Source organism: Heliangelus exortis, chromosome 6 (assembly GCF_036169615.1).
Source record: "Heliangelus exortis chromosome 6, bHelExo1.hap1, whole genome shotgun sequence".
In the NCBI taxonomy this organism is placed as follows: domain Eukaryota; kingdom Metazoa; phylum Chordata; class Aves; order Apodiformes; family Trochilidae; genus Heliangelus; species Heliangelus exortis.
The window spans coordinates 10,157,551-10,181,635 of record NC_092427.1 but is presented as its reverse complement, the minus strand read 5'-3'; the positions used below and the strand labels follow the sequence as shown (position 1 = coordinate 10,181,635).

Sequence of the window (24,085 nt, the reverse complement as noted above, 5' to 3'; positions counted from 1 at the left end):
TATATAAAATGTGAAAGCTTGTCTTGCTTCATGATGTCCTCACTTCAAGTCTTTCCAGATACAGAGATCCTTTGGTCAACTTTAGCTTTTTGTGCCATGTATTTGGTAATAATGTAGCTTTGTTGTCTGATGGATTATAGAAAATACCAGTCAAAAAGATTGCCATATGATGACCGGATTTGTTTGCATTTAAATCTCGGTTGCATTTCCCATAGGAGCAATAGCACCTGCTGCTGAAAGACAGGAAGCTTGACAAATGAAATCTCCTCCACTATTGTACTGAGCAGAATGTAATTTTCTACAAATTAGGGTCAGCTACATGTGTTAGATGGCTCCCCTTTCTTTCTCCTAGAGAAAACTCATTTTCCTGCCCTGCAGGGAACTGAATAGCTATAACTAGGGTGATACATGATGTTGGGTTAAAAACCAAAACAACAGAAAATCCCCATTTCTTTCAGACAATTTAATGGATCTTCTGGTGAAATCGATTGCACAAAAGGGAAATTACTATGTAGAATATTGCAGCAAAGTCAGTTTTTGAGCTTTGTAATACACGAGCTAAATTTAGGGCAGTGATTGGATAGTCAGGATTTCCTGTGGATCTGTGAACTGAATTCAGCTTTATTGCAATAATTTGACAGCCACACAGATAGAAAACAGGCTTTGAGACAGCACAGCAAAGAACTTGCTCATATTCTAGGTGCTAATTTTCTGAACAGGTGTCTTAAAATAGCAGAAAATGCTGCTGCTTAAATTAATAAATTCAGGCTTGATAGATTAATTATGTATATTTAGAATTTGATCCTGCACTCATTACAACATGGGTTGCATGTCTAAAACTACTCCAAATATCCCTGATTAAAGGGAAAATACAAGAGCTGTGATTCCTTCCCAGCTCTGCTTGGAGGTGGAAGCTCCAACTGCATCTTAAACTCTGTGTCAGATGAAACCAATTGAGTATTTTCCCTCCCTAAGCTCTGACCTTTATGTGAAAGAAACACAAGCAAATGGAACAGAATCAGGTTCATGATTCCAGTTGGAAATCTGAAAGAATTCTTTGTGTTTCATTTGAAATCTCCCTCATTACACTTTGGGGTTTCACTCTGTGATATTTTCATAGGGGAACATTAACTCTTGTGATCAAACTTTGGAAATGAAAGCTCTTTGCTATCTGAATATCCCAGTAAATACTTCAGTAATTACTTTTCAGTAATTTAATTCTTCATACAATAACTTCTCCAATACAATCTTCACCCTCAAAAAAAAAAAAAAAAAAAAAAAAAAAAAAAAAAAAAAAAATCATGTCATTAAGTGCTTACCCTAGGATTTCTAGGACTCATTGATTCAGTCTGAGACCACAATGGGATAAGTACCTTTTTGCTAGCCAGGCTGAAGCATTTTCTAATCAATTACAAAGCAACCTTTCCATAAAGACATCTTTTCTTTACAGGTGCTTGGCTGGATCAGGAATGGTGAATCAATGCTGAATGCAAGTCTTGTCAATGCAAGCTCTCTCTCTGAAGCTGAGCAGCTCCAGCGGGAGCATGAGCAGTTTCAGCTGGCCATAGAGGTAACACAAATAAGTTAACTCTTGTTTCTCCTTCCCATGTGAGCATCATATGAAAGGTTATTTCTTCAGCATCAATTGGTACTTGCTCAAAGGAAAGGAAGGAATAAAAAGTTTAGAAAATTAATTTAACTGTTAAATTTGTAATGCAGCCGGAGGAAGGTTAGTAATGAAATAAATTATTTATCATTGGCACCTAATTCTTCTGCTGTCAGATATCAAGCTTTCCATTCGTGAAAATTACACCGATAATTTCTTTGGTAAAAAATTAAGAAGATTGAAATTCAAAAAGTGATCTGAAAATAGGTAAAATTTGTAAAGTCAGCTTCTTCCCATATTCATGATTTCCAGATCATTTCGCTGCATTCCTTTAGGAATATCTTTGTTGCTGGATAGGAATTCTTTGTTTCATTCAGCTCTCTTTTTGTTGACAGCAGAAGAGACATTAATTCAAACCCATTTACTTTGAAGAAGAGGCAAGAGGGATTTTTAAGAACTGTGTGCTAAACTGAGTTTTTGCCCATGCCCAGGAGTAACACATCTTTGACCTGGCCCTTGAAAACTAATTTTGAGCCAACTTCTTTGGCTCTCTCATGGGCCCAGGACATGGCAGGATGAATAGCACCTCCTCTGAGCTGCTTTCCTTTGGATAAGAAGGTAGTGGAAGGCTATGGAATCCTCTGAGTAGGGCACTACAAGCCCTGTACTCCAGCTCAGGACATTATATATCTTGGTCATTATGAACAAGCCCTACACTCACAGAATATGCTCACTCTGAGAGTACATTTCTGTGAGAAAGTGGGTCCATTGCTTTCTATTCCTCCTGCTTAATAAAGTGTATATCCTTCCCAGATTATATTAATTGTTAACTTTTTACAGAACAAAGAATGAGTTTGGAAGTCCCTTTCTGTGGTTTATACGTATTTGAAAATAAGCAAAACTAAACCAAATTTTACACTATGAAAGTGGTATTTCCATGAAGGAGATTTGAAGAGATGACTAATTTAGGAGGGGAGGAAAGTTTGTTGATGTCTTCTGGTAAACTTAAATAAGTCAATGTGTATTATAGTGTTGCTAGTAATGACAGATTTTAAATCTCAGCTAATGACCTTTTCCAATCCAGCTCCACTCACAGTAAGGAAGGAGCAGCTGCTGCAGCTCTTAAGGGAAAAGGAAGAAGTTTTCTATCAATTCTGTATGAGCTGGCTGGTACTAAGCTGTGCTGACCACATCTTGGCAGCTGTCACCAGACAGCAGTGGGGCACAAGACACCCACTGGCTGTGTTATCCCAGCTTGCTGCCATTGGGGCAGTGCTTGTGTTTGGTGGTAAATGCAAATCACAGAGGGAGAAGAGGGAAAAGAAGTTTCCAAAGGGAGGAATATTAAATATTTAAAGTGTTTAAAGCTCAATATGGGGAAGAGATCAGCAAAGCACACAGGGCAGACTGTTCTGTAAAGGCATGCTAGATGTGGAATGGATTTTCAGTTGAAATCCTTTAAAGTCTATTTAAAACATGTATTATGACTCTACCATCAGTAAAGCAGCTGAATATTAAATTTAACCCGTTGTTCTTGAACATCTTCCTAAATGTTTCTGCCAGTTTGTTTTGTTGTTTGTTTTTTATTTTGCTAGTAGCTTTCTCTTACATTGCATTATTCATCAGTGTATTACCAGATGATTTCAAGCTTCTTTCCAGGTTCAAGGATTAGATCATAAAAGTATCACATGAGAATTTGTCAGCAGCAGTTACAAATGAGATGCAGAACAGGAGTCTTTGGGAGATTTTAGGACTTCTGCTCAGAAGATTAAAATTAAATACTGGACAAAGCAATGCCTGAGCAGTTACTCAGAAGGCTGTGAAGGGCTGGGGGCTACTCTACTCTCAGCAGCCCACAGATCATGGTGTAACCACCACTTGATTACTCTGAGAGGTGTTGGTGTAGCCTGGAGAATGGGACAGATAATTGAGTCCTGCTATAAAGTGGCTACTGAGTAAATTTGGTAACAGTAGAGAAACTGGCTTGATTCCCCCCAGTTTTGCCCTTACAGATGGCACATTGGAGCTCTAATATGAGTGAGCTGGCTTTCAGAAATGTGTCTTGTAGCTGCTGGTATTAGTGATACAGTTCATGCCATTTAATAAGGCATCTTCACATCTTCTGGTGCTGATGTTTTGTCTCCTGCAGACAGGACAGCTGCACCCCAGTAAAGCTGCTGATGCCAGTAAGCTGGCTGGCGAGAGTCAAACTAGGGTGATTAGGCCCAGAGTTTGCCAACTCTTTGGTGTTTACTTTTGTATCTGCAGATGGTGTGGGATGCAGGCAGTACTGGGTACAGTCTGGGTGGGGGCTCAGCACAAGAGCTGCCTGCCTTGGGCTTCTCAAAATGGAGCCACTGGCAACCCCAGCCAGGGTTGTGCCCAAAGGGCAGTAGCTGATTGATGGAGCTAATGCATCTTTGTGCTTGCTTGTCCCAAGCTTTATTAACATGTTGCAAATGTGTGTGAATAATTGAAACTGAAATGCTTTACAGAAAGTAACTGTTACCTGAAGATAACTCTGAAAATGTTTTGCTCTCTCGCATCTCCATGCTCACACCTCGCTTCACCTTTCTACCATACGTCTGGCACATCTGCACAACCTCTCTTTCCTCCCCTCATACACAGTCCCTCTTTCATGCCACTTCCTTACAGAAGACACACCAGAGTGCCCTGCAGGTCCAGCAGAAAGCTGAAGTCTTGCTACAGGCCGGGCACTACGATGCTGATGCTATCAGAGAGTGTGCTGAAAAGGTGGCCCTGCACTGGCAGCAGCTGATGCTGAAGATGGAGGACAGGCTCAAACTTGTCAACGCCTCAGTGGCCTTCTATAAAACCTCTGAGCAGGTGAGCTGAACAGTATCATAGCTGCATCAGAGCATATTGCTGCTGCCTGGGATTTAGCTCCCAGTGTGTAGTCCACAGGTCTTGCTTCTCTCCCAGATCAGCAGTGCAGTCTCTCCACTCTTCCGGAGTGTTAAACTGTTCCAAATACCTGCTCTGCTAAAATCACTGAGGAGCAGTGCTCATTCTTCCCCCCTTTCCTTCCAAAGTAGGAAGAATGTGGCTTCACTCAGCCCTGTATGCCCTTAAAAGCTGCCCTTTGTCTTTTTACATATATTTGTGTGTCTCCATCTATATGTTAGGTGTATGTAAACCTTGTGTCACCTGAGCAGGGACAGTGTTAAGCCCTCAGGTGATTCCCAGCTGGCAAACACCAATGTTTTGTGGAAGCACTGGTGAGTGTGGATTTTCTACTCTGACCCTTAGTACAGAGGGTCTTCTGACAGCAAGGAATCTTACAGCATTGGCAAAACTAACTGAAATAAAAATGATAAATCACACATAAAAATCAAAGTCTGATTTAGTCGAAATTGTTTCTCTGACAAGTATTGTAACAAAAAAACCCAAAAAAACAAGACAAAGACAACCCCAAAAAGACAACCAAACTAGGAAAAACATCAAAAGAAAACAAAAAAATCCCCAAATAAATAAATGGCAGAAGTTTGCAGTAACATTTATCTTAGTTTTCAGTGAAGCAGAAGCAAAGTAATTCTTGAAGTTATTTTTTCTAATTCTCCCCATTTCAAATGGAAGAATTTCTGAGACCCCGCTATTTTAGTTCCAAATACTTATTGTATCAGAGTTAAGTCTGAAAGATAAAAATCTGATTTTGCTTGAGAACTATTTGCAATCAATTACTTGTTATTCTGTGAGCAGTGTTTTCACTAGTAGTTAAACACAACCATGCTGAAACAGGTGTGAAGGGATTTCACTTAAATCCATCTGCAATACAGATAATTACAGCAGTAACCATTATATGTTGACACAACTTGACTCCATTCCAGGTATCCATGAATTGCAAAGCACATTCCAGTTGGCTGCTGGTATGGTGGGATTATCCAGCCCTTGTAGAATCAGGTGCCATGTACACTGTAGTCAGTGAGGATTAGTGTCACAGTGTGGATACTCAGACAGCCTTGCCTGATGTAGTTCACTGCAGCCAGGCAGTTCATGCCAGTATGGGCATTGCAGGAACCTGTGGTTTTATACAAGAGGCAGCAGGAATTTCCATTAAATTTTCTATTGTTATCATCACCCAGTTGATTCCTCATTAGAGAACCAGAAGTAGGAAGTTTTTAGCACAAATAAATATATTTTTTTGGAGGGAGATTATTTTTTCCTTAACATTGAGGCTGTATATAATCCTTGAGCCACCTTTTTATGTCATTTTTTAAATGCATTTTTAAGATTGTGTAAGAGGAAATAATTCTTTATAATGAGTGTCTTTCATAGTTGAGACTTTCAAACAGATTTACAGTCCCTGGTGCATTCAAGATTGAAATGAGTTACTGCTGGTAGAGGACTGAACGAAATTAAAACCATGAAGGGATTCATTAGTGCTTTAAGACAGTGAAATGTGCTGGCCAAAATATGCATAGCCAGTAATTTATCAATTCAGTCTCTCTTCCTGTTTCCAAGCCATAGACAAGCACACTGCAGTGCCTACCAGTTCATTCATTAGTTGTGTCTATTCAGCAAATGTTTAGGTCAAAGATCATTCAGTATTTGAATGCTCATAAACTCACTGCTGCCTGGAGCCTGTCAGCTTCTCAGATGCATGATTGATCTGCAGCCCTTAGTGGTCTGTTCCCTGACTGGATGGCAGTGGATTGAGCAATGCATTGGATCCTGGATTCTCCATCTAAAAAACGTGGTGTGGAGACAATCTCATAACCAGCCAAACTTTTTCATGCATGTCTTCCCTAGCCCTACTATGGTTTTGATATTAGTGGTGTAATCTGGCTTTCAAATACTCCAGTTTCTCTCTGACTTCACTGACAGCCTACTTTATATTACTTTATCTCACCATTGTAACAGAGAGAAGATATTTGCATTTGCACAATCCTTTCTGAAAAGATTTGGACCCCAGGCAGTCCTTCTACTTTATTTTTTAAGTCACCAAAGCCCAATAGAATACCAGAGTTTTCAAGAACAAAGAATTAGAATGGAAATGCTTTTCTGTGCCTGAATAATACATGGGGCACTTGCTCTCTGACAAATGTTTAAGTGTGAAGGCTGATTTGCATACAAGAAAGGAGATGATTTCAGATTGTCAGGTGCATATGATCCTTGCACAGCCTGGCAGCCGAGTCAGTTGAACAGTTCAACAGTTTTAAAACTAAGTTTGATGTGTTTATGAATGGAGTTACATCAAAATGCCCTGTGGTAGTGGTGAGAATTGGTGGGTAATGCTGGAGTCTCTTTCAGAGTATGGTCTTGAGCATGTAGAGTCCTCTGAATTATAACTGTGTTCATACAGAAGTTGCAGGAGTGAGTGAGAAAAGGTTTGTTAGAGCCCCAGCAATAACTCACTGAATCTTGGCTAATCTCAGCAGTGGAGTGTGTGGTAGAGAAGAGAAAAGCTCCAAATGGTCCTGAAAACTGCAGTTTTTTCAGTGTCTGCACAGGCCACTGAGGATTTCAGGATCTGCAACAAAAAAAGACTTCAGCCTTGTCTGAGGCTACTGCACACACAGTTTCCAGACTGTGATGGTTTATTTACCTCATTCCCATTATTCTGCCAAGACAGAAGATACTTGTGTACGTCCTGTGCAGAACAACACCTGTATCCTCTGAGGCTGTGGCACTGATTTACTGTCTATCAGCTTCCATCAGTCTTTACAAAAGCTGTATAGGGAGCAACTAACAGGCAGCTGAAAAAAATTAGTTCCAGCATCAGACTTTGTTTAAGCAAAGTATTTAAGCATGTGTTTTTCTTTAAGTATGTGCTAAGTCCCTTGACTTCAGTGAGATTTAACCATATTCCCTTCCGGAATAGGAATTGTTCTTTGAATGATCTACTGGGGCCAACCTGCCCCCTGCCTTGATTCAACCTTTTAACCTTCCCCTCTGATTATCCATTGGAAGAGAAGAAAGATTTATCACCCTTAAACTGAATGAATTGTATCCTAAACAGTAGAGATCCCTATGGGGGAGAACTGTTAGATTATTCTGTCCAGGGCCTGTTTCATACCCACTTATCCTTTGTGCCATAGCTCATAGTACAAAACCTTTAGTTTTGAAATCTTACTGCTCATAAACTTTTACTAAATATGTTCCTCCTGATTATGATTGTAGACATCTGAATTGTTGTCCCATGGGCATGTTTCAGGTGTGCAGTGTATTGGAGAGCTTGGAGCAAGAATACAGACGAGATGAAGACTGGTGTGGAGGTCGAGATAAACTGGGACCAGCAGCTGAAATAGACCATGTCATCCCTCTGATCAGCAAACATCTGGAACAGAAAGAGGCTTTTCTCAAGGTTTCACTTTTTTTTTCTCTAGCAAACCAGAAGAAATCCTCATTAAGTAGTCAATTTAGGGCAGTATTGGTGAATTTGAGAGGAGGTCCTGAGGTGTAGTTCCATTTCAGCTACTGACTGGCTGTACAAGCCCTTGGCCAGGTTCACACTGTTATAGTGGGGGTAATAAACATTATCAGCAATACCCATCTCAGAGAGATGTCATTAAGGACTAATTAGGTGGTATTTGCATTGCACTTGGAGGAAGTTAGTTGTGCTGGTTCAAAGTTAAAATTCTCAAAATTGCATATGATGTTCATTACAAATGACAGGTATGTTTATTCATTACAAATGACAGGTATCATATGGCATTTTGCTGTTGGCTTACACAAACATCCAGCATTTCAAATTCTTTTCTCCAACTGAAGCAATTGCCCTGAAGCAGGGAAGCACCAGGCTGGAGACCAAGATTTCCTTCTGCCTTCCAAGTGCTGCTTTTTAAGAACTGTGGAGCTGACTGGCTGATAAGTCAGATGTCAGCCAGCCTCCCACTAAAACTGGTACACAATATGAAACTACTCTTGCAGGAAAGGCTGAAGAAATTATGCTCTAGACTGCACAGGTTTTGAAAAAAATGAGCACTTTTATTGAGAGATGGGATAGCTCTGGTAAGACTGAATATGTATGATCTACTAGTTCTTTACAACCAGTTGTTTTATTATTGTCATTAATTTGCCTTAACATATAAAGTCAGCCACTTTATTCAAAATTACTTCTGTTTTAATACATCTATGAGGCTGTTAGCTTATTAGCTGAGTTTATTGATCCTTAGCCGAAACTCTCATTTTCCTGTATGAAAGAGAACTCCCTGCAAAATAAGCAGAGAACTCCCTCGGGTCCCCTTTGCTTCCTTTGATCATCTTTCCTGATTCTTTTCTGTGGGGTTTGTTTTTCTTAGGCCTGTACACTGGCACGAAGGAATGCTGAGGTATTCCTCAAGTACATCCACAGGAACAATGTCAGCATGCCCGGAGTAGCAAGTCATACCAGAGGGCCTGAGCAGCAAGTGAAAGGTTGGTGCACTGCTGCAGTGACAACATGGAAGGTTTTGCTTGCTTCCCCCTTTACTGAGTGGTCATCCTGAATTTTGTGAACATGCTGAGAAGGCACATGAGATTTTGCCATGAGTTTATACAGAACTCTGCTGTTGCAAGTGGTGATGAGGGAAAAAAGGAAAGGGTTTGAAACACAGTCTCTGTCAGGCTTCTTGTCAGGAGAGACCATAAGAGTGATGTGGTGACTTCCTCCATCATGTAGGTTGTCAGCTGAGGTGATCAGGCACTATTTTGCCTTAATTTCTAAAAATGCATAAACAAAAAAGCATATATCAAATGCAAGGTCTACATGCTATCCTGTTGCTGCTGAGCACTGGAAAACAACAAACCCCAAACTTGTTTTTCCCTAGGACAGATCTACTATTTTTTTGTCCCTGGAATCCTGTTTGATTTCCTACCAGATCAAACAACCATCCACAAAAGTAGTTGCCTGTAATTACTTCCCTTTGGTCAAAAGAGCACCATTTACAATCAAATCATACATCTGAGATATTTGAAATGCATCCACTCCTCTTATTAATTAAACAGTTGTTAATCTGTGCCTAGCAATGCTGCAGAGCACATATAAAAATGACCAATGTGATTCTGTGGAAATAAACCATTTATTATTCTTTTTATTATTGACTATTGATTTGAGGAGGCTCAGAGAAGACCTTATTGCTCTCTACAGCTCCCTGAAAGGAGGTTGTAGGGAGGTGGGTGCTGGCCTCTTCTCTCAAGTGAACAATGATAGGACTGGAGGAAATGGCCTGAACTTGCACCAGGGAAAGTTTAGACTAGATCTGAGGAAGAATTTCTTCACTGAGAGAATAGTTGGGCATTGGAATGGGCTGCCCAAGGAGGTGGTGGAATCACCATCCCTGAAAGTATTTTAAAAACATGTAGTTGAGGCACTGCAGGACATGCTATAGTGGGTATGGTGATATAGATACTAATAAATATTTTTTTTTTTTTAATGTGGGGGGAGGATGTTGACATCATAGGGGTCTTTTGCAACCATGACAATTCTGTGACTTTCTTGCAAGTTGTAGAAAGTTACAGGTTAAAAGCAGTGCAGTCATTGTAAATGAGGGAGGCATGGGAACTGTGGCTATACACAGAAGAGAAAATGGTGCTGCTGAAGAGATTTATTTTCCTTCCTTTCTTTCAATACCAGTTCTTCAATGTTAACATGATTTTGTTCAACTTTCATTTGTCTGCTGTGACAAATGCTTGCTGGTGTTGTGGATTTTTGTTCCTTACAGTTGAAAATCACAGGAAAATTAATTACATCCTATCTCAACATGCCCCAAGATATAAGCTTGATATATGCTTGTGAGTGTTCCTCACTGAGTTGTGAGGTTTGTGGGGTTTTTTTTAATTACTTGTATAAAAAACAGCTTGTATATTAGTCTTTGAAGCCAGGCTTCAACTTTTTATGCTTGGTGTGTCTCTGCACAGAAGACCTTTGAAGTGGACACTTTAGTAGCTTAGAATAAAAACACCAAGTAGGATATTTATTTGTGCTTCCAATGCAAGGCACCAATACAGCACAGAATCAGTATATTTGGCATAAACTGTTTCTTCAGAGACTTGATCTAGAGGACCCACGACAAGTTCAAATTTTTTGTCAAGTTCAAATTCATTTTGTTGTTCAAAGTTCCCTCTACAGAAACTGGGCTAGAGGTTTTGCAAGTAAGGTAAGTATTACCAATTTTCTGACCATAATCAGTGTCACACTGTAAATGAGGAGGACAACATCCAAACCTGTTTGCTGTCACCAGTGTTGAGACAGGAGCAATGAGTATCAGTAGATTCAGAATGAGCTCTGTATGAGAGAGGTTATTAACGGGTGCTGTAAATGATCATAAATTGCTGTAAGTGGTTGAGAATTCAATGTTTTAATATTAAAAAGTGTGGATGCTTTGCCCCAGCCACATCTGGGGAATGTTGGGCTGTGAGCAGAGGGCAAGAGGGCTGCTGGGCCTTACCTGTGGTACCCACCTGAGCTCCCTACCCAGACATGGGGATAAACCAGGCTGCTGCCAGCCACGCATGGCTTAGCTCAGTTTAATTTAAAAACTTCAGGTTTAGCTAGGGTTTATGTCAGATAAATCTCTTGCACTCTCTCTGCATGCAATCTTTACAGTTAAACCCATGGTATTTTGAAAGATTTAAATCAGACTCTTTTATCAAATGGATACAATCTGGCTGAGCACTCAGGTTTTGAAGAACACATAAGACCTACACTCCCAGGAGTAGCAAGTCTTCTGCCAGACTCTTCCTGGCCCTGGGTGTCTGTCACATCCCCATCACACAGAAAACAGTTTAGAGGACCAATACCTGGCCTCAACCCAAAATCACAGCCCAGCAGTAACTGCACTGGGGGCAGCACAGGGAGGGTCAGCAGGCAGCACAGCTGTGTAAGAAACCTTACCAGGTATGTCAAAATATGGGCACAGGGCTGCATTAAATTAATCATGACCAGAGCTCTGGAGGGGACAGTAGGCTTTGGTGCTAAGTGCTTCATAGCCTGTGGCCAGAGCATCAGAAAAAGCAGTAAAAGGGGGACTTCTGTGTCAGCCAGAGTTTGATTCCTGAAAAAAGCAGAAGAGAGCAAAAGCACTAGAAATCATTATCCCTGTGTATTTACTGGTTTAAATCCAAACCCTGTTCTAGCATCTTCTTTACCCAATTACCCTGCAGCTGCCCTTTCTTGTTGTATTTTTTTTGTTCCCCTTATGAATCAGTGCTTGTTTTTAAGTGCAGTCTTGGGGGCTCTGGTCTTGGGAGTATGGTCCAGGCACAGTGAGTACATTCTGCTTTTTATGACTTATTTCTCTATGCTCTCACAGAACCACTAAACATGCAGACATTTTCCTTTGCCCTGCAGCTATTCTGAGCGAGCTGCTTCAGAGGGAGAACCGGGTCCTTCACTTCTGGACCCTGAAGAAGAGGAGATTGGATCAGTGCCAGCAATACGTTGTCTTTGAGCGCAGTGCCAAGCAGGTAATGTAAATACCCCCACTTGTCCTTTCTCTCCTGGCAATATGTAAATACATCTTGTATCTGTGCAACAGGAAACCCCCCAGAATCATTGCAATCTCAAGTTCTATTTGGAAACTATAGTGCTTGATTTTTAAATAAATAAATTAAATAATTTAAATAAATTAAAAATTTAAATTAAAAAAATTTAAATAAATTTTAAAAAATTAATTAAATAAACAAATTGATTTTTAAATAGATTTTTAAAACAATTCAAGAAAATTACAAAATCCTAGAACAACTCTCGATGTTTTTTGCCAGATCAGATTAGTTTCTGGATTTGAACATTTGTTTGATCATAAATATAAGTGCAAACCTGTTTTATCGAACTGTTACTAAATAAGAAAACTTGTTTCCCTGCCTGCAGATTTATCCATATATAGGTAGAATTCCTGACATTTTTTTTTTGCCTCCGAGGAAGCATACAGCACCTTTTGTATCCTCTCCCACCTGCTTTGATTATTGTGTTCATTTTATGTGTTCCTAGAAGGTGTTTTACCATGCACCATATCAAGTCCTAATGGGTTTGATATCCTTTATTTACCAAGTGCTTGTTTTTTGTCAGCGGATTAGCTCATTAAATACAAAGACTATTTGATTTGTTTCTCCTTTGGTTTTTTTGACATTCACAGGCTTTAGACTGGATCCAAGAAACAGGAGAATATTACCTCTCAACTCACAACTCCACAGGGGAATCAGCAGAAGAAACTCAGGAACTCCTGAAGGAATATGGGGAATTCAGAGTACCTGCCAAGGTAAACAGTGACTTTAATCTAATTGTGGCATCTGCCTTAGTCTATGTTTATGACCCTGTTTCAATGCCTTAAATCTCTGTAGGAATATTCTATTGATTTTATATTTTTCTCCTGACATTCCTAGTCCAGAAGATAAGTCTTTTGACAGGCACTAAAAGGATGTATTCTCCCCCTTCTTCTGTCTTGGTTATGGAGCATTTTTGTCTTGATCAGTAAGAAGAGAGTCCATTTGCATTTATATCTCACAGCACCCTAATGAGACATACCCTAATTCTATTCTCAAGTAATCATACAAGAATGATACAGAGTAAATAATGCATCTGGACATATCTAAACTAATCTTTATTTCCCTGTCTCTTTTTTCTGGCACTGCAAACATAATTTATTTTATTAATTCCATGTGGGTTGATCACATATGATCATTTATCTCAATAGAAATAATGTGCTGATCCCAACAAAGTACTTTAAATAAATATTTAGGTTTACGTTTGTAAAATAGGTTTCTAAACTCCAGAGTGAACATTTTTTAGTACAAAGTTGTATTAAGAAGTATCTACAAATTTCTAAAGAGAAATTTGAAGAAATCTGGTAGGGTTTACAGAGGAATGGTGACTGGATCTGCTTCAGAGAAATTAATTAAAACCACAGGTAATTCACAGATAGTGAATCCACAGGGCTATTAACAGTCACTGATAAAGATTTTAATTGCAAAGTCAGACTGCAAGAAGACCATGATTTTGGTATTATGTAGCTTCATCTTACTGTGTCCTGAAATTCATCTTCTGTAATCCTTAAATTCCTCATTAGGCTGTCCATACTTGCATGGGTTTGATGCACAGGCTTTTGTGGTGTTCTTGTGGTCCCCTTCCTTTTTCTTAGCTTGCATGTTTGTGAAAATGGAAGATAACTAGGAGTGGATGGAAGTTAATTTAACCAAACAAGACCCATACAATCTCCCTTTAACAGTATTCCTAGACTGTAACCACTCAAAATCAGTCAACCTGAAATCATATTCCAGTTTATAATTTATTTTTTATCAGAATAATTTCAGTTCATCCTGAAGTTTCCAAACTGATGCTGCTAACTTCAAGTACCCGATAGCATCTCACTTCAGAAAGAGTGGAAAGTTCTTCCTATCTCTGAAAAATAACTTGACAGTACCTCTAGAAATACAACTGATTTGCCTTCTGCTTTTGAGCATTAACATGTTTTACAGCTCAAGTGCAGCCTGTGCAGTTGATATCTTATTTTTTGTAAGTATTTAGTTTGAGTTTGCTCAAACAGAGGTCAGGCACTTTCAGTTCCTGAGACATATTTGGATTCTGAGGTAAAATTTATGACTTGCTCTTTTGTGCCAAATTTGCACAAGCTTCTCAACATGGAAAACCATAGTGACTAAAGGGCAGGCAGAGCCCAAGTGGAATAGAAAAGAACTCTGGAAGGTTTGGAGTCTCAGTGTATGTTTTGATGTTCAGGCATCTTTTAGTTTGCAGTGCTTTAACTAGAACTAAAATTTTATAGTAGACCAAGAATTTTCATTTGAATTATGTTTGCTTCTGCAAGTGAGTAGAAGTGATTCTAATTTGCTTCCTGGACTGATACCTGGTGTGCTAATGACTTGCCTACACAGGTCTGCAGAACAACATAGATATAGATTCAGAGTTACTTGGTGTATTTTATGAGGTGTAATTTTTAAATCCTTTCTTCTAATTCAAGGCTCGCAAAACCCAAGTTTTTGGTTATGAAAAGGAGGCATGTCCAAGTTCAAACATGTTTTTCTTATGTGTTGTGTGTGTGTGGTTCAAAAAAACTTGGGCTTTTTTCTATCTTTGAATGTTCTTAAATGGATGTCATTCCTTTCATGTTTTACTGGGCAAAATTTAAAGCATCTGATTCTTTATAAGATAAAGTACAGGCACTCTTTAATGCTTTATAAGAAGTTGTGAGCTGCTTCTGACTGCTGTGTGAATGAAAACCAAAGGAAATCATAATAACACAACATAACCAAGAACTGTATTTTGGGCAGCAAACAAAGGAAAAAGTGAAGCTCCTCATCCAGCTGGCTGACAGCTTTGTAGAAAAAGGACATATACATGCCACTGAAATTAGGAAATGGGTCACCACCGTTGACAAACGCTACCGTGACTTCTCTCTCAGGATGGGAAAATACCGCTACTCCCTGGAAAAAGCCCTTGGAATCAATACAGAGGTACTGTAAGTCCATGTCCTGCTGGGCTTTTATACCAAAGCTGAAAGTCACAGAGGGGAGTGAAGGCTTTGGTATGAATGCTTCAGGTTATCATGTGTCCATTCTAAACACTTAAAACCTATCCAGCCTACCAAGCCAAGCTCACAGCTTTTTTTGGTGGTAGATCAGAGGTATGAGGAGACAAATGAAGAGCAGAAAGACTTTCTAAATGTTTGCACCATTCTCCAAGAGACCATGCAGCTACTGGGAAGGAGGGGGAAATACATTATTTGAACAGAAGTCTGTGTTAATTTTAGCATAAACCATAAGTCCTGCTCCCACACCACTATTTTGAGTCAAACTCAGGGTTTGACTGTAAGTTTCCATTCTCTCATCCTTTAACTAACCACAAAATGGATCCCCAACCTCATCTCTGAGCTCTTTCAGGTGAAATAGAGCAACAAAAGAGAAACAAAAATTAGAACCTCCTGCTATTCCCTGGCCACAGTATTAAGGGGGAGTGCCAAAAGCTGAAACACTTAAAAACATTTCAGTCAACTGTCCTTCAAAATGAAGTACCAAAGAAAGAGACACAAATTCCCTCAATTACACCCCCCAAATACCTTAAGTGTGCTGTTACTTGCAGGGTCTCTGGTTTACACAAGGTTATTAACCATAGGCTGGAAAGGTAATTCCATGGCAGAAGGCCATGATTAGGATTGTCTCTTCATAGTGCCCTACTTTATGAAGTCTCACACTAGGCAACTCATTTTGATGTGAAGGAACAAGGTAAAATTTAGACATTTTTCATCAATACTTATTTCTAGGTAGGAGTAACAGTGAAGACTGTAATAAAAATCCCGGTTGGCATTTTTTAAAAGATTTCTCTCTCACCTTCACACCTTCTCCCTTCTCACTGTAGTTGTTGTAAATGTTCCAATTTTCCTTCATTCTGATATTGATCTCTTAATTCTGTTCCATCTCATCCATTTGATCTCATGTTGCACACCCGTAGTATTACAATGACTTTAAAATGTGTTTAAAATGTGTTTTTCTAGGATAACAAGGACCTAGAACTAGATATTATTCCAGCAAGTCTTTCAGACCGGGAGGTAAAGCTGCGAGATGCAAATCACGAAGTCAATGAAGAAAAACGAAAGTCAGCCAGAAAGAAAGAGTATGTCCCCAAACACAGTTTGCCATGACAGATTCTCTGAGAGTGCTTCTATGATATTTTCGTGACCAGAACTGGCAGTCCTGTAACACCTTCCAGCTGTGAAGCTACTGGGAGAAGTCTGCAGGTGTAGGGCAGAGGTTGGGACTTGTAGGCTAGAGAATTTCACACAGGTTGAATTTCTTTTGGTTTTAATCAGAAGTTACTTTTGAAAAGGGAAAGGGTTAAGCATTTCCCTTAGACCTTGATGTCATGGAGGTACTCATTGTCATGATTTCTTTCTGTTGTATGCAAAAAGTAAAATTCACAGGAAAAATGAAAAGCATATTTATATGTTTAGATTTTGTCTAAACTCCGATGACATGCAGAGGGGTTAACTGGGTTTCAGTGACACACAAGTTCATTTGAAGTTTAGGTTCAAATTTCAGAGGGCGTGGAACTGGAAAATGAAAATACTTTGTACTAGAGGAATTATCTGGAGAGTGCTTGTTGCACTTAAGTATAGAAGCAGTCTAATTTCACAGTATTTTGCTTAATTTTTGTGTGAGAATATTCTGGATAGCATTTGTATGTGCTGTCCTTCTCAGCCCTCTGTCACCAGGGTTTAAAACCTTGATAAGAAACTGTTTCTGCTTTATAGAACAGTGGTTACACGTGGTCTGCCTGTCACACATTTTCAAAACATTGGGCTTTTCAACTTGGAAATGCCCAGCCTCAGGCACTAGGTATGTAGTTGCTGGGCTTCCCAGAAGTCTGGATTTTTTCCAGTTGGATACCAAGCTGTTGAAGCTTCATTGAAGTGGTGGTGTGCCCCACATCCATCTGTAGTGCCAGTAAAGGTCACGTTTCAGAGTGACTTGCCAATGACTGTCAGTGAAGGTGAAAGCATTGTCTGTGAATCTCAAGTTCTTACTCCTGGGTTAAAAAAAATAAATTCTAAGAATCAGTTGACTGTTAAGGATGGGCATGTAGATGGTGAATCATACATCAGCCTTGCAGAGAATCATAGAATTTTATATAGAAAAGATAGTTAGAAAATAACCCTCCAAGAGGGGTCTGAAATAGTATTTTATTCATGGAGCTGAAAGGTTCAAAGTGAGGTAGCTGACACCTTAGATTGAAAGTACATTGATTCACGAAGACAACAGAAAAAATATTTTGCTTTCATTATGCAAATGCCTATAATGTCCAAAACACCTGAAATGCTTTCTTTTTTTTCAGATTCATTATGGCTGAGCTGCTTCAGACAGAAAAAGCTTATGTCAGGGACTTACACGAATGTTTAGAGGTAAGTTACGGCCTGGGAAGTCTCCAATATTTTCAGGAAGCACTTGATACCCTTTGCCATGGGGATGTTCACTGCACAGACTGACCTTGACTTGGCCCAGGGCTCTGTGAGGGTCCCACCATTGGTGGGTAACCACAGAGCTGTGTCCCACTGGTGGTGGGAGCTGTGTGGGCAGCAGGAAGGAGCTTGTTTCCCCCAGGCAATGCTCTGTGATCCCCATGCATGGCTGCAAATGTCTGCAGCTCCCAGTACAACTGAGTGTGCTGTTATTTACAAAGATGCTCTGACCCCTGCAGTTGTGAGAGCTATGTCCTGGGACTCAGAAAAAAGAAAAGTATTTGCATGTTGACCTGAAATGTGTTGGTTTTTAGTCTTTTTTGAACTATGCTGTGTTTTCTTAAGAATTCATATCTATTCCTTTGTATCATCTCTCATTCTGTGATTCTGTGTTCTTATGCTAGAGAAAGAGCTGGATTTGCAATGTCAAAAACCTTTCCTAGCTCTACAGCATGATGTTCCTGAAGGGGACTGTGATATTCAGGGCAAAATAGACTGTCTTGCAGTGAAATCTGTCAGCTTTCACATTCCTGCAGTTTGAAAGAGATTTCTATGTAGGTAATGCTACTGAAGTGGCAAATCAGCTTATCTTTCAACTGTTTCTGTGTGCAGTTTTTGGACACCATCAGTTGGACAGCAAAGACAGGTGTTGGCATGTTTCTGCTTTTTCCTCAGACAATGTCTGAGTATTCATGCTTTGAATTTCTCTGGAGAGCTTTCTGTGACACTGGAGCATTTTTATATTTTTTTAGCTTGTTTGTTTAATCTCAAAGTACATAGTTCCCTTATAAGCCTGTGCCTTTGGTGAGAAAACAGGGAGATCTGGGTTTTTTCCCTGTATTTATTCACAAAGCTAAGAATTGCTGGTGTCTTCCAGACTTACCTTTGGGAAATGACAAGTGGAGTGGAAGAAATACCCGCTGGGATCCTTAATAAAGAACACATCATCTTTGGCAACATTCAGGAGATATATGATTTTCATAACAAGTAGGTTTTCCTGACAGTTCTGTTAATGTTTACTGACTAAGGAAACCAAAGGCATGTGTAGAACTATACATCTATATGGTGTCTGCAGTGAACACCTATGGTACAGTGCTCAGAGGAGTGTAAAGTAATTGATCCAGATTTGCAAAATAATGATTGATCTTTTATGATTGTTTCTTTTACAAAAACTAATTGCATCTTAGTTTAAAATTCACCTTCATCTGAATAAAAATGTCAAACTTGTATTATACAAATCCTTCATATTCCTGTACATACTTTCTGTCTCACAGGACTAGGTCTATCTGGAAGCTTGCCTGTGAAGAGTATGAGCTCTTGGAAAACACAAGGGGAAAAAAAGAATGGTTGACATGAACTGGGTTAATAAGTAGCTTTCCTGCCACTTCTTGGAGACTCTCTGTATCTCATCTGTAACTAACAGTACTGCTCCCTTTCATCAGAATAAGATTGTGTATCAGATCAGCTTAGAGGGCATTGTTTTCCTGCTGTCATGTGAATTCAGTAACAGTTATAAACTTAAAATTTAACGGTGCTGAATCTCACAAGTTTGGTCTGAATTTCAGAGTCACTCTTCAAGACACACATTAAAACCAAAGCAGTTTGAAAAACAGATTGGAAAACCCTTTCCTGTTGAAGTTCAGGGAGACTTTCTGTGCTTCAGCGAGATAAATGTCCCATCACATACACAAAAATATGGTCAACACATACACAGAAATAGGGTCCAGCAGAGGCTGCCATGTGCATGCTTGACTGCAAACAGCTTCAAAGTATATCAGGTTCGTAGATTCAAGCTCCATAGTGCATAAAAAAGGCCTTTAAGCAAGAGATGCTTAAAGCATCCAACCTCCAACCCACAAGAATTTCCCTGTTACACAGGTAAGTATTCTCCCATCTGAATCTGTGCGAGGGCATTGAATGCTCTGACCCCTGACTAGGGATTGCTGCCATTTCCTTTCTAGTTGATTCAGACATGACTGTGCTCAAATCCTAATGCAAACCTTGGCAAGGACACACTGGCAGGACACTGATTAGGCTCATACTCAAGATACAAGCATTTATCATCAGCACTGATTAACCCATTGGTTATTCTGGTTCTCCTGGGTATTTGACTGTGACTAATTACATTGGTATCATCTTTTTTCAGCATTTTTCTGAAAGAACTAGAGAAATATGAACAACTGCCTGAGGATGTGGGCCACTGCTTCGTCACCTGGGTAATGAGGCTTCTCCTTTTCATTATTTATCCAAATTAGTTCTTCCATCACACATGAAAACAAGCTGGGAGTTGGTGCAAGGGTGCACTTATCCTTAGTGATAAGATTTGTAGAGCTAGATAGAGATTTGTAGCTAGAACTACAACTGCTTTGTCCTTTACTTCTCTCAGAATTAAAGGTTCCTTCCCTAAGCTTTTCAGAGCCTGCCTACTTGTCCTGCACTGTGTCCAGCACAGCTTTTACCTCTGATGGTTCTTATTTAATAGGACTTCATCAAACCAAACCTGTATTTAGAGGTGACATTCATTTATTCATGAGGATCCCTGGAAGGACAGACATTTAAAATCTTGAAATATTCTCCTTAGAGAATTTTAGTCATATCCTGAGACCCCTACAGAGGCATGAATAACATATTCTATCAATATTTTTCCTAAGAAATCAGTGTCAAATTGCTGAGCCATTGTGCTCTCTCGTTATGTTACCCAATGCCATGATAATTTCCAACAGCACTTTGAAGTCTTGATAGGAAGAGTCTTTGTGGGTGTAGGAGGCTCCAGGACTTGGCTACAGTAATTTATCTGTATGAAAACTGTTCCCTTTTCAAAATATTTACCACACAAGTTAGCCATCTTCATGTTTTCTCTGATATCTTTATTATATTTCAGAGCTGGGAATTAGTATTTTAAAAATCCCTTGTAGCATTTTCACCTACCAAAAAAATTAGCAGGTTTGGGTGACTTCAAATGGGATTTTAATTTAAAGACATGATACAAATATTGATTAAATGGACTAAAAATATTGTTTACCAAAAAAAGGTTACAGATCTATGAATTGTAGACAACGTATTTCCATACTTTTCTGTGCAAAACCATCCTGATACTTTTAAGACACTACCACATCAGCCCCATCACTACCACATCATCCCCTACTCACCCAGAGCTGTGTGTATGGTTATAGACCTACAAACAAAGCTGTCTGCCCAGATGCAGGGTCTTGTTACTTAGACACCTGCTATAAAAAAAAATGCAATAGTAACAAGAAAAGACTGCTCCTACCTCTCCCTGAGACCAGAGTTCAGTTATATGAAGCTGCTCTAAGGCTGGAGTACACAGATGTCTTGAATTTCCTCTTAAAAATAAGTAAATTAGGAAATTAAATGCAAAAATAAAGTTTGAGCCATTCAAGTCTGAACCAAGGTAGGAAAGGCAAGTTTGGGTGAGGTGTCACAAATCTGAGCCAGTCTCAAGTCAAAAATATTGATTCAAACCAGTTTAAGCAAGGTGAATCTTCTCCCCAGTTTCTACACTGCTTTGTCTGCAAGTGGGTGATAGATCCAACATTGTGTGACATCATTAGCGCTCTTAAAAATTATTTTATTGCTGGATTAAAGTTTTGGGCCTTCCCTCTGCAACACTTGTTGCAGAAAGCCTCCCATAGCTGTTACACAGTGCACCCCATTCCCCTCAGAACTGCTCAGGTAAGGTGTGAACTGGATGTAAATTGTTATGTTGCTTTGAGAGGAGGGGGTTTATCACCTGTATTTATCCTGGTGAGCCTTCATGAAAGATTATGTGAGCAGAGAAATAGCTTATCTTGGTTTTCCCTTGTTTTTTTTTTTCACAGGCAGATAAATTTCAAATGTATGTCACCTACTGCAAAAACAAGCCTGACTCCAGCCAGCTCATCCTGGAACATGCAGGGACATTCTTTGATGTAAGCAACCATTGCCATTTTCCTCCAGCACACATAGTGCAGCTGAAACACCTCTTCTTTACATGAAGAAATGGGTTCCTTTTTGTGCTTTGGCATTTGGGTGTTTTATTCTACCGCAGGTATCACACATGCTCTGGAAACTGGTAGGCTGTGGGGTGATGTGTGATCTTCATGGTTGTGGCAAGCTGATTTTTATGGAGATGTGCATTCTTCTGGGAAACTTTGTGCATTTTTCAGACCCAGTCTTTCTAAGGATTCAGTTTAGATGTACTCTGCTTCTGGGTTTAGTGGTAAAATGAAAAGCAGATCTCATTATATTTTATGACATGAAATACTTAAGTCCAAAACTAGATCCTGTCCTCCTGTTTGGCTTATCCTATCCAACTTGTTAAGCATTTGCTTGATCCTGCTAGTAACAGACTCCATTGACTGCAATTATACTATTTCCCTTCCAAGTATTTTACCTGGTGATAAAGATTTGCAGGCTCCAAACCAAGTTTTGTAGGCTGAGAAAAATCTTTAAAGTTTTTGAGTACTTTAAGCTTCCCCTCTAATTTTTTGAGTACTTTAAGTTTCCCCTCTAATTTTTGAATCCTCATCCACTTTGCTGTGCTTGTCTGCTAGCTTCAATTAATTGCCTTCCTGAAAAAATGCTAAGACCTCTTTCTCCAAAGCATTGAAAATATTTTTACAAATGTCACCACTCCACAGGATCCAACCTACCGGACATGAATCATCTCCTCTAGGTTTCACATGTGCCAATATTTATAGCATTTCAATTAAATTCAACACTGAAAGATCTCACATAAACCTTGAAGGATGAACACCTTTCTCTTTTGCCTTGTTTTTTGCCTTGTTACCAAATGGTATAAAAATGGTATGAAAGTTGAATTGAACTAAAAGGGTTTTTCCAGGAGGTGGCGCTTGAGCCTGTTGAATGGTTTGTACTGGTTGGTGACTCCTGAAGGGTTTGAGCCTCCTTGGGTGTCTCTCAGTGTTGTTCACAAAGGTTAAAAGTGTTTTGTCTGCTAGGTTTTCCACTCCAACTCTGTACGTGGGCTAGGATATTGCTTAATAGAGAACATTCATGTATCAATGCCTGCTCTTTTGCAAGGGAAGATAGTGGTGCAAAAAGAGAAAGCTGGAAAACTACCCCCTCAAAAAGAAAAAAACTTCCAGGAGTCACTCAATGTGACTAAAGTATTGTGGAGTACATGTAGATCCTTCTTATCTTGATCTTGGAGTGGCATTTGTTAAGTAGCAGGATAAGGGATAGCATAGCCCAAGAAATAGAGAGAAAATGTCTGGTTCTTTTCTTCCAGCAAGAATCTGGAATTTCACAAAACAACCTGATGATAAGAAACAGTTAACTAGAATAACATTCCTTTAGTAAGAACTGTGCTTGAAGACCACAAATGATAAATGGCATAAACCATCATGGAAAGTCACCTTTGCAATGAAAATAAATAGTCCCAGTAATCTATCTGAACCCTTCAAGTCCACTAGAAAATTTACAATTACAGGACTCATTACAAGGGGCAGTGTTGGAAAGGAAATTAGCAGTGTTGAGGTGAAAGTTGGTATTAGTGTCTGTTATTTAAGTGAGAATTTGTCATGTATATGCTTCTGCCATTTTGAATATTTTTTTCCTTTAGATCTTGGAAAAGTTGTTATATTCAGTGTTTAGATTCAAGAAGCCACAAGGCATTTTTAAATGACCAGAATTTACAAAATTGAACATGATACAACTCATTGACTTTGGTAGCACTGCAGAATGCTGTGTTTCTGCAAGGATGAAAGTTTTTAGACAGTTTCTCCACAGAGCTAGAGTGTCCCTTTGGAAATGGGCAGAGGAGCAAGGTCTCAGCTTCTCATTAGTAACCTTTTTTTCTGAAATCGTTCACCAAAGATTTGTCTTGTATTACAAAACCTAAATGTTTCATGGGGTTTCTTTAGTGCTCAGTCAGTCTGTTCAGGAAGCCATTATTCTGTACACCCAGTTCAGGATGCAGTTCACCCTACTAAACAACTGTACACAATTAGATAAATTATCATAACTTGTGAATCCCTTTAGTAATTTGATACAAAATCTGGAGGTTTTATCCCTTCTTCATGGTAAATTCAGCAATGCTTTTAGTATGAAATTGATTTCAAGTATTCCTGTCTCTGTGTTGTCCATCCAAGAGCCTCTGAGGGTCCTGTGGTGCCCTGTGCAGAGGGTATTTTTGGTGTTTTTCTGGAATTCTGTTGTGTCATGCACGTCTTCATGTTGATCCTGTTCTGCAGGTCATCTAGTTTGCAACACACAATTGCCAGCACATGGTGCCTGTCAGATACTTTCATTTCTTCCAGGCTCCTGGGACATTTTTCCACCCAAGTAATAACTAAATTTGTGTCTAATGACATGAGCCATGTAAACCTTGGTGCACTCTAACGTGAGCCAAGCTTGTTTTAAAACAAGAAGCATGGCAAAATAGAGAGCACAGCCCCCTGTGGCTAGCTTGCTTCTGAAGCCTGCCAGCTGCTTCAAAGCTAAATCAGGGATCTCTCTGCTTCGTCTTACTCAGGTCAGTGAGAAATGTCTGTGCTGCTGTGCTCTACCCTGCACAGACCTCTCCAGTTTCCACCTCCACCCACAGTAAGTT

General features: G+C 39.5%; 1 protein-coding gene across 24 annotated transcripts in view; it reads left to right on the top strand.

The window, feature by feature from the left end:
- The window catches only part of KALRN (kalirin RhoGEF kinase), a 495,003-nt gene that overhangs the window by 324,213 nt on the left and 146,705 nt on the right, over nt 1-24,085 (top strand). For 21 of the 24 annotated variants that reach the window (XR_011726469.1, XR_011726470.1, XR_011726471.1 and 18 more), the window contains 12 exons: nt 1,451-1,570; nt 4,235-4,453; nt 7,782-7,931; nt 8,869-8,983; nt 11,898-12,013; nt 12,682-12,804; nt 14,831-15,013; nt 16,051-16,169; nt 17,388-17,454; nt 18,389-18,498; nt 19,658-19,727; nt 21,351-21,440. Coding sequence is in view for 21 of the 24 variants with exons in the window: in XM_071746600.1 (XP_071602701.1) it covers nt 1,451-1,570; nt 4,235-4,453; nt 7,782-7,931; nt 8,869-8,983; nt 11,898-12,013; nt 12,682-12,804; nt 14,831-15,013; nt 16,051-16,169; nt 17,388-17,454; nt 18,389-18,498; nt 19,658-19,727; nt 21,351-21,440 (1,482 nt within the window). In the remaining 3 variants the exon portion in view is untranslated. The remainder of the gene's footprint in view (nt 1-1,450; nt 1,571-4,234; nt 4,454-7,781; nt 7,932-8,868; nt 8,984-11,897; nt 12,014-12,681; nt 12,805-14,830; nt 15,014-16,050; nt 16,170-17,387; nt 17,455-18,388; nt 18,499-19,657; nt 19,728-21,350; nt 21,441-24,085) is intronic. The other 3 variants (XM_071746604.1, XM_071746602.1, XM_071746621.1) reach the window with 1 other exon arrangement.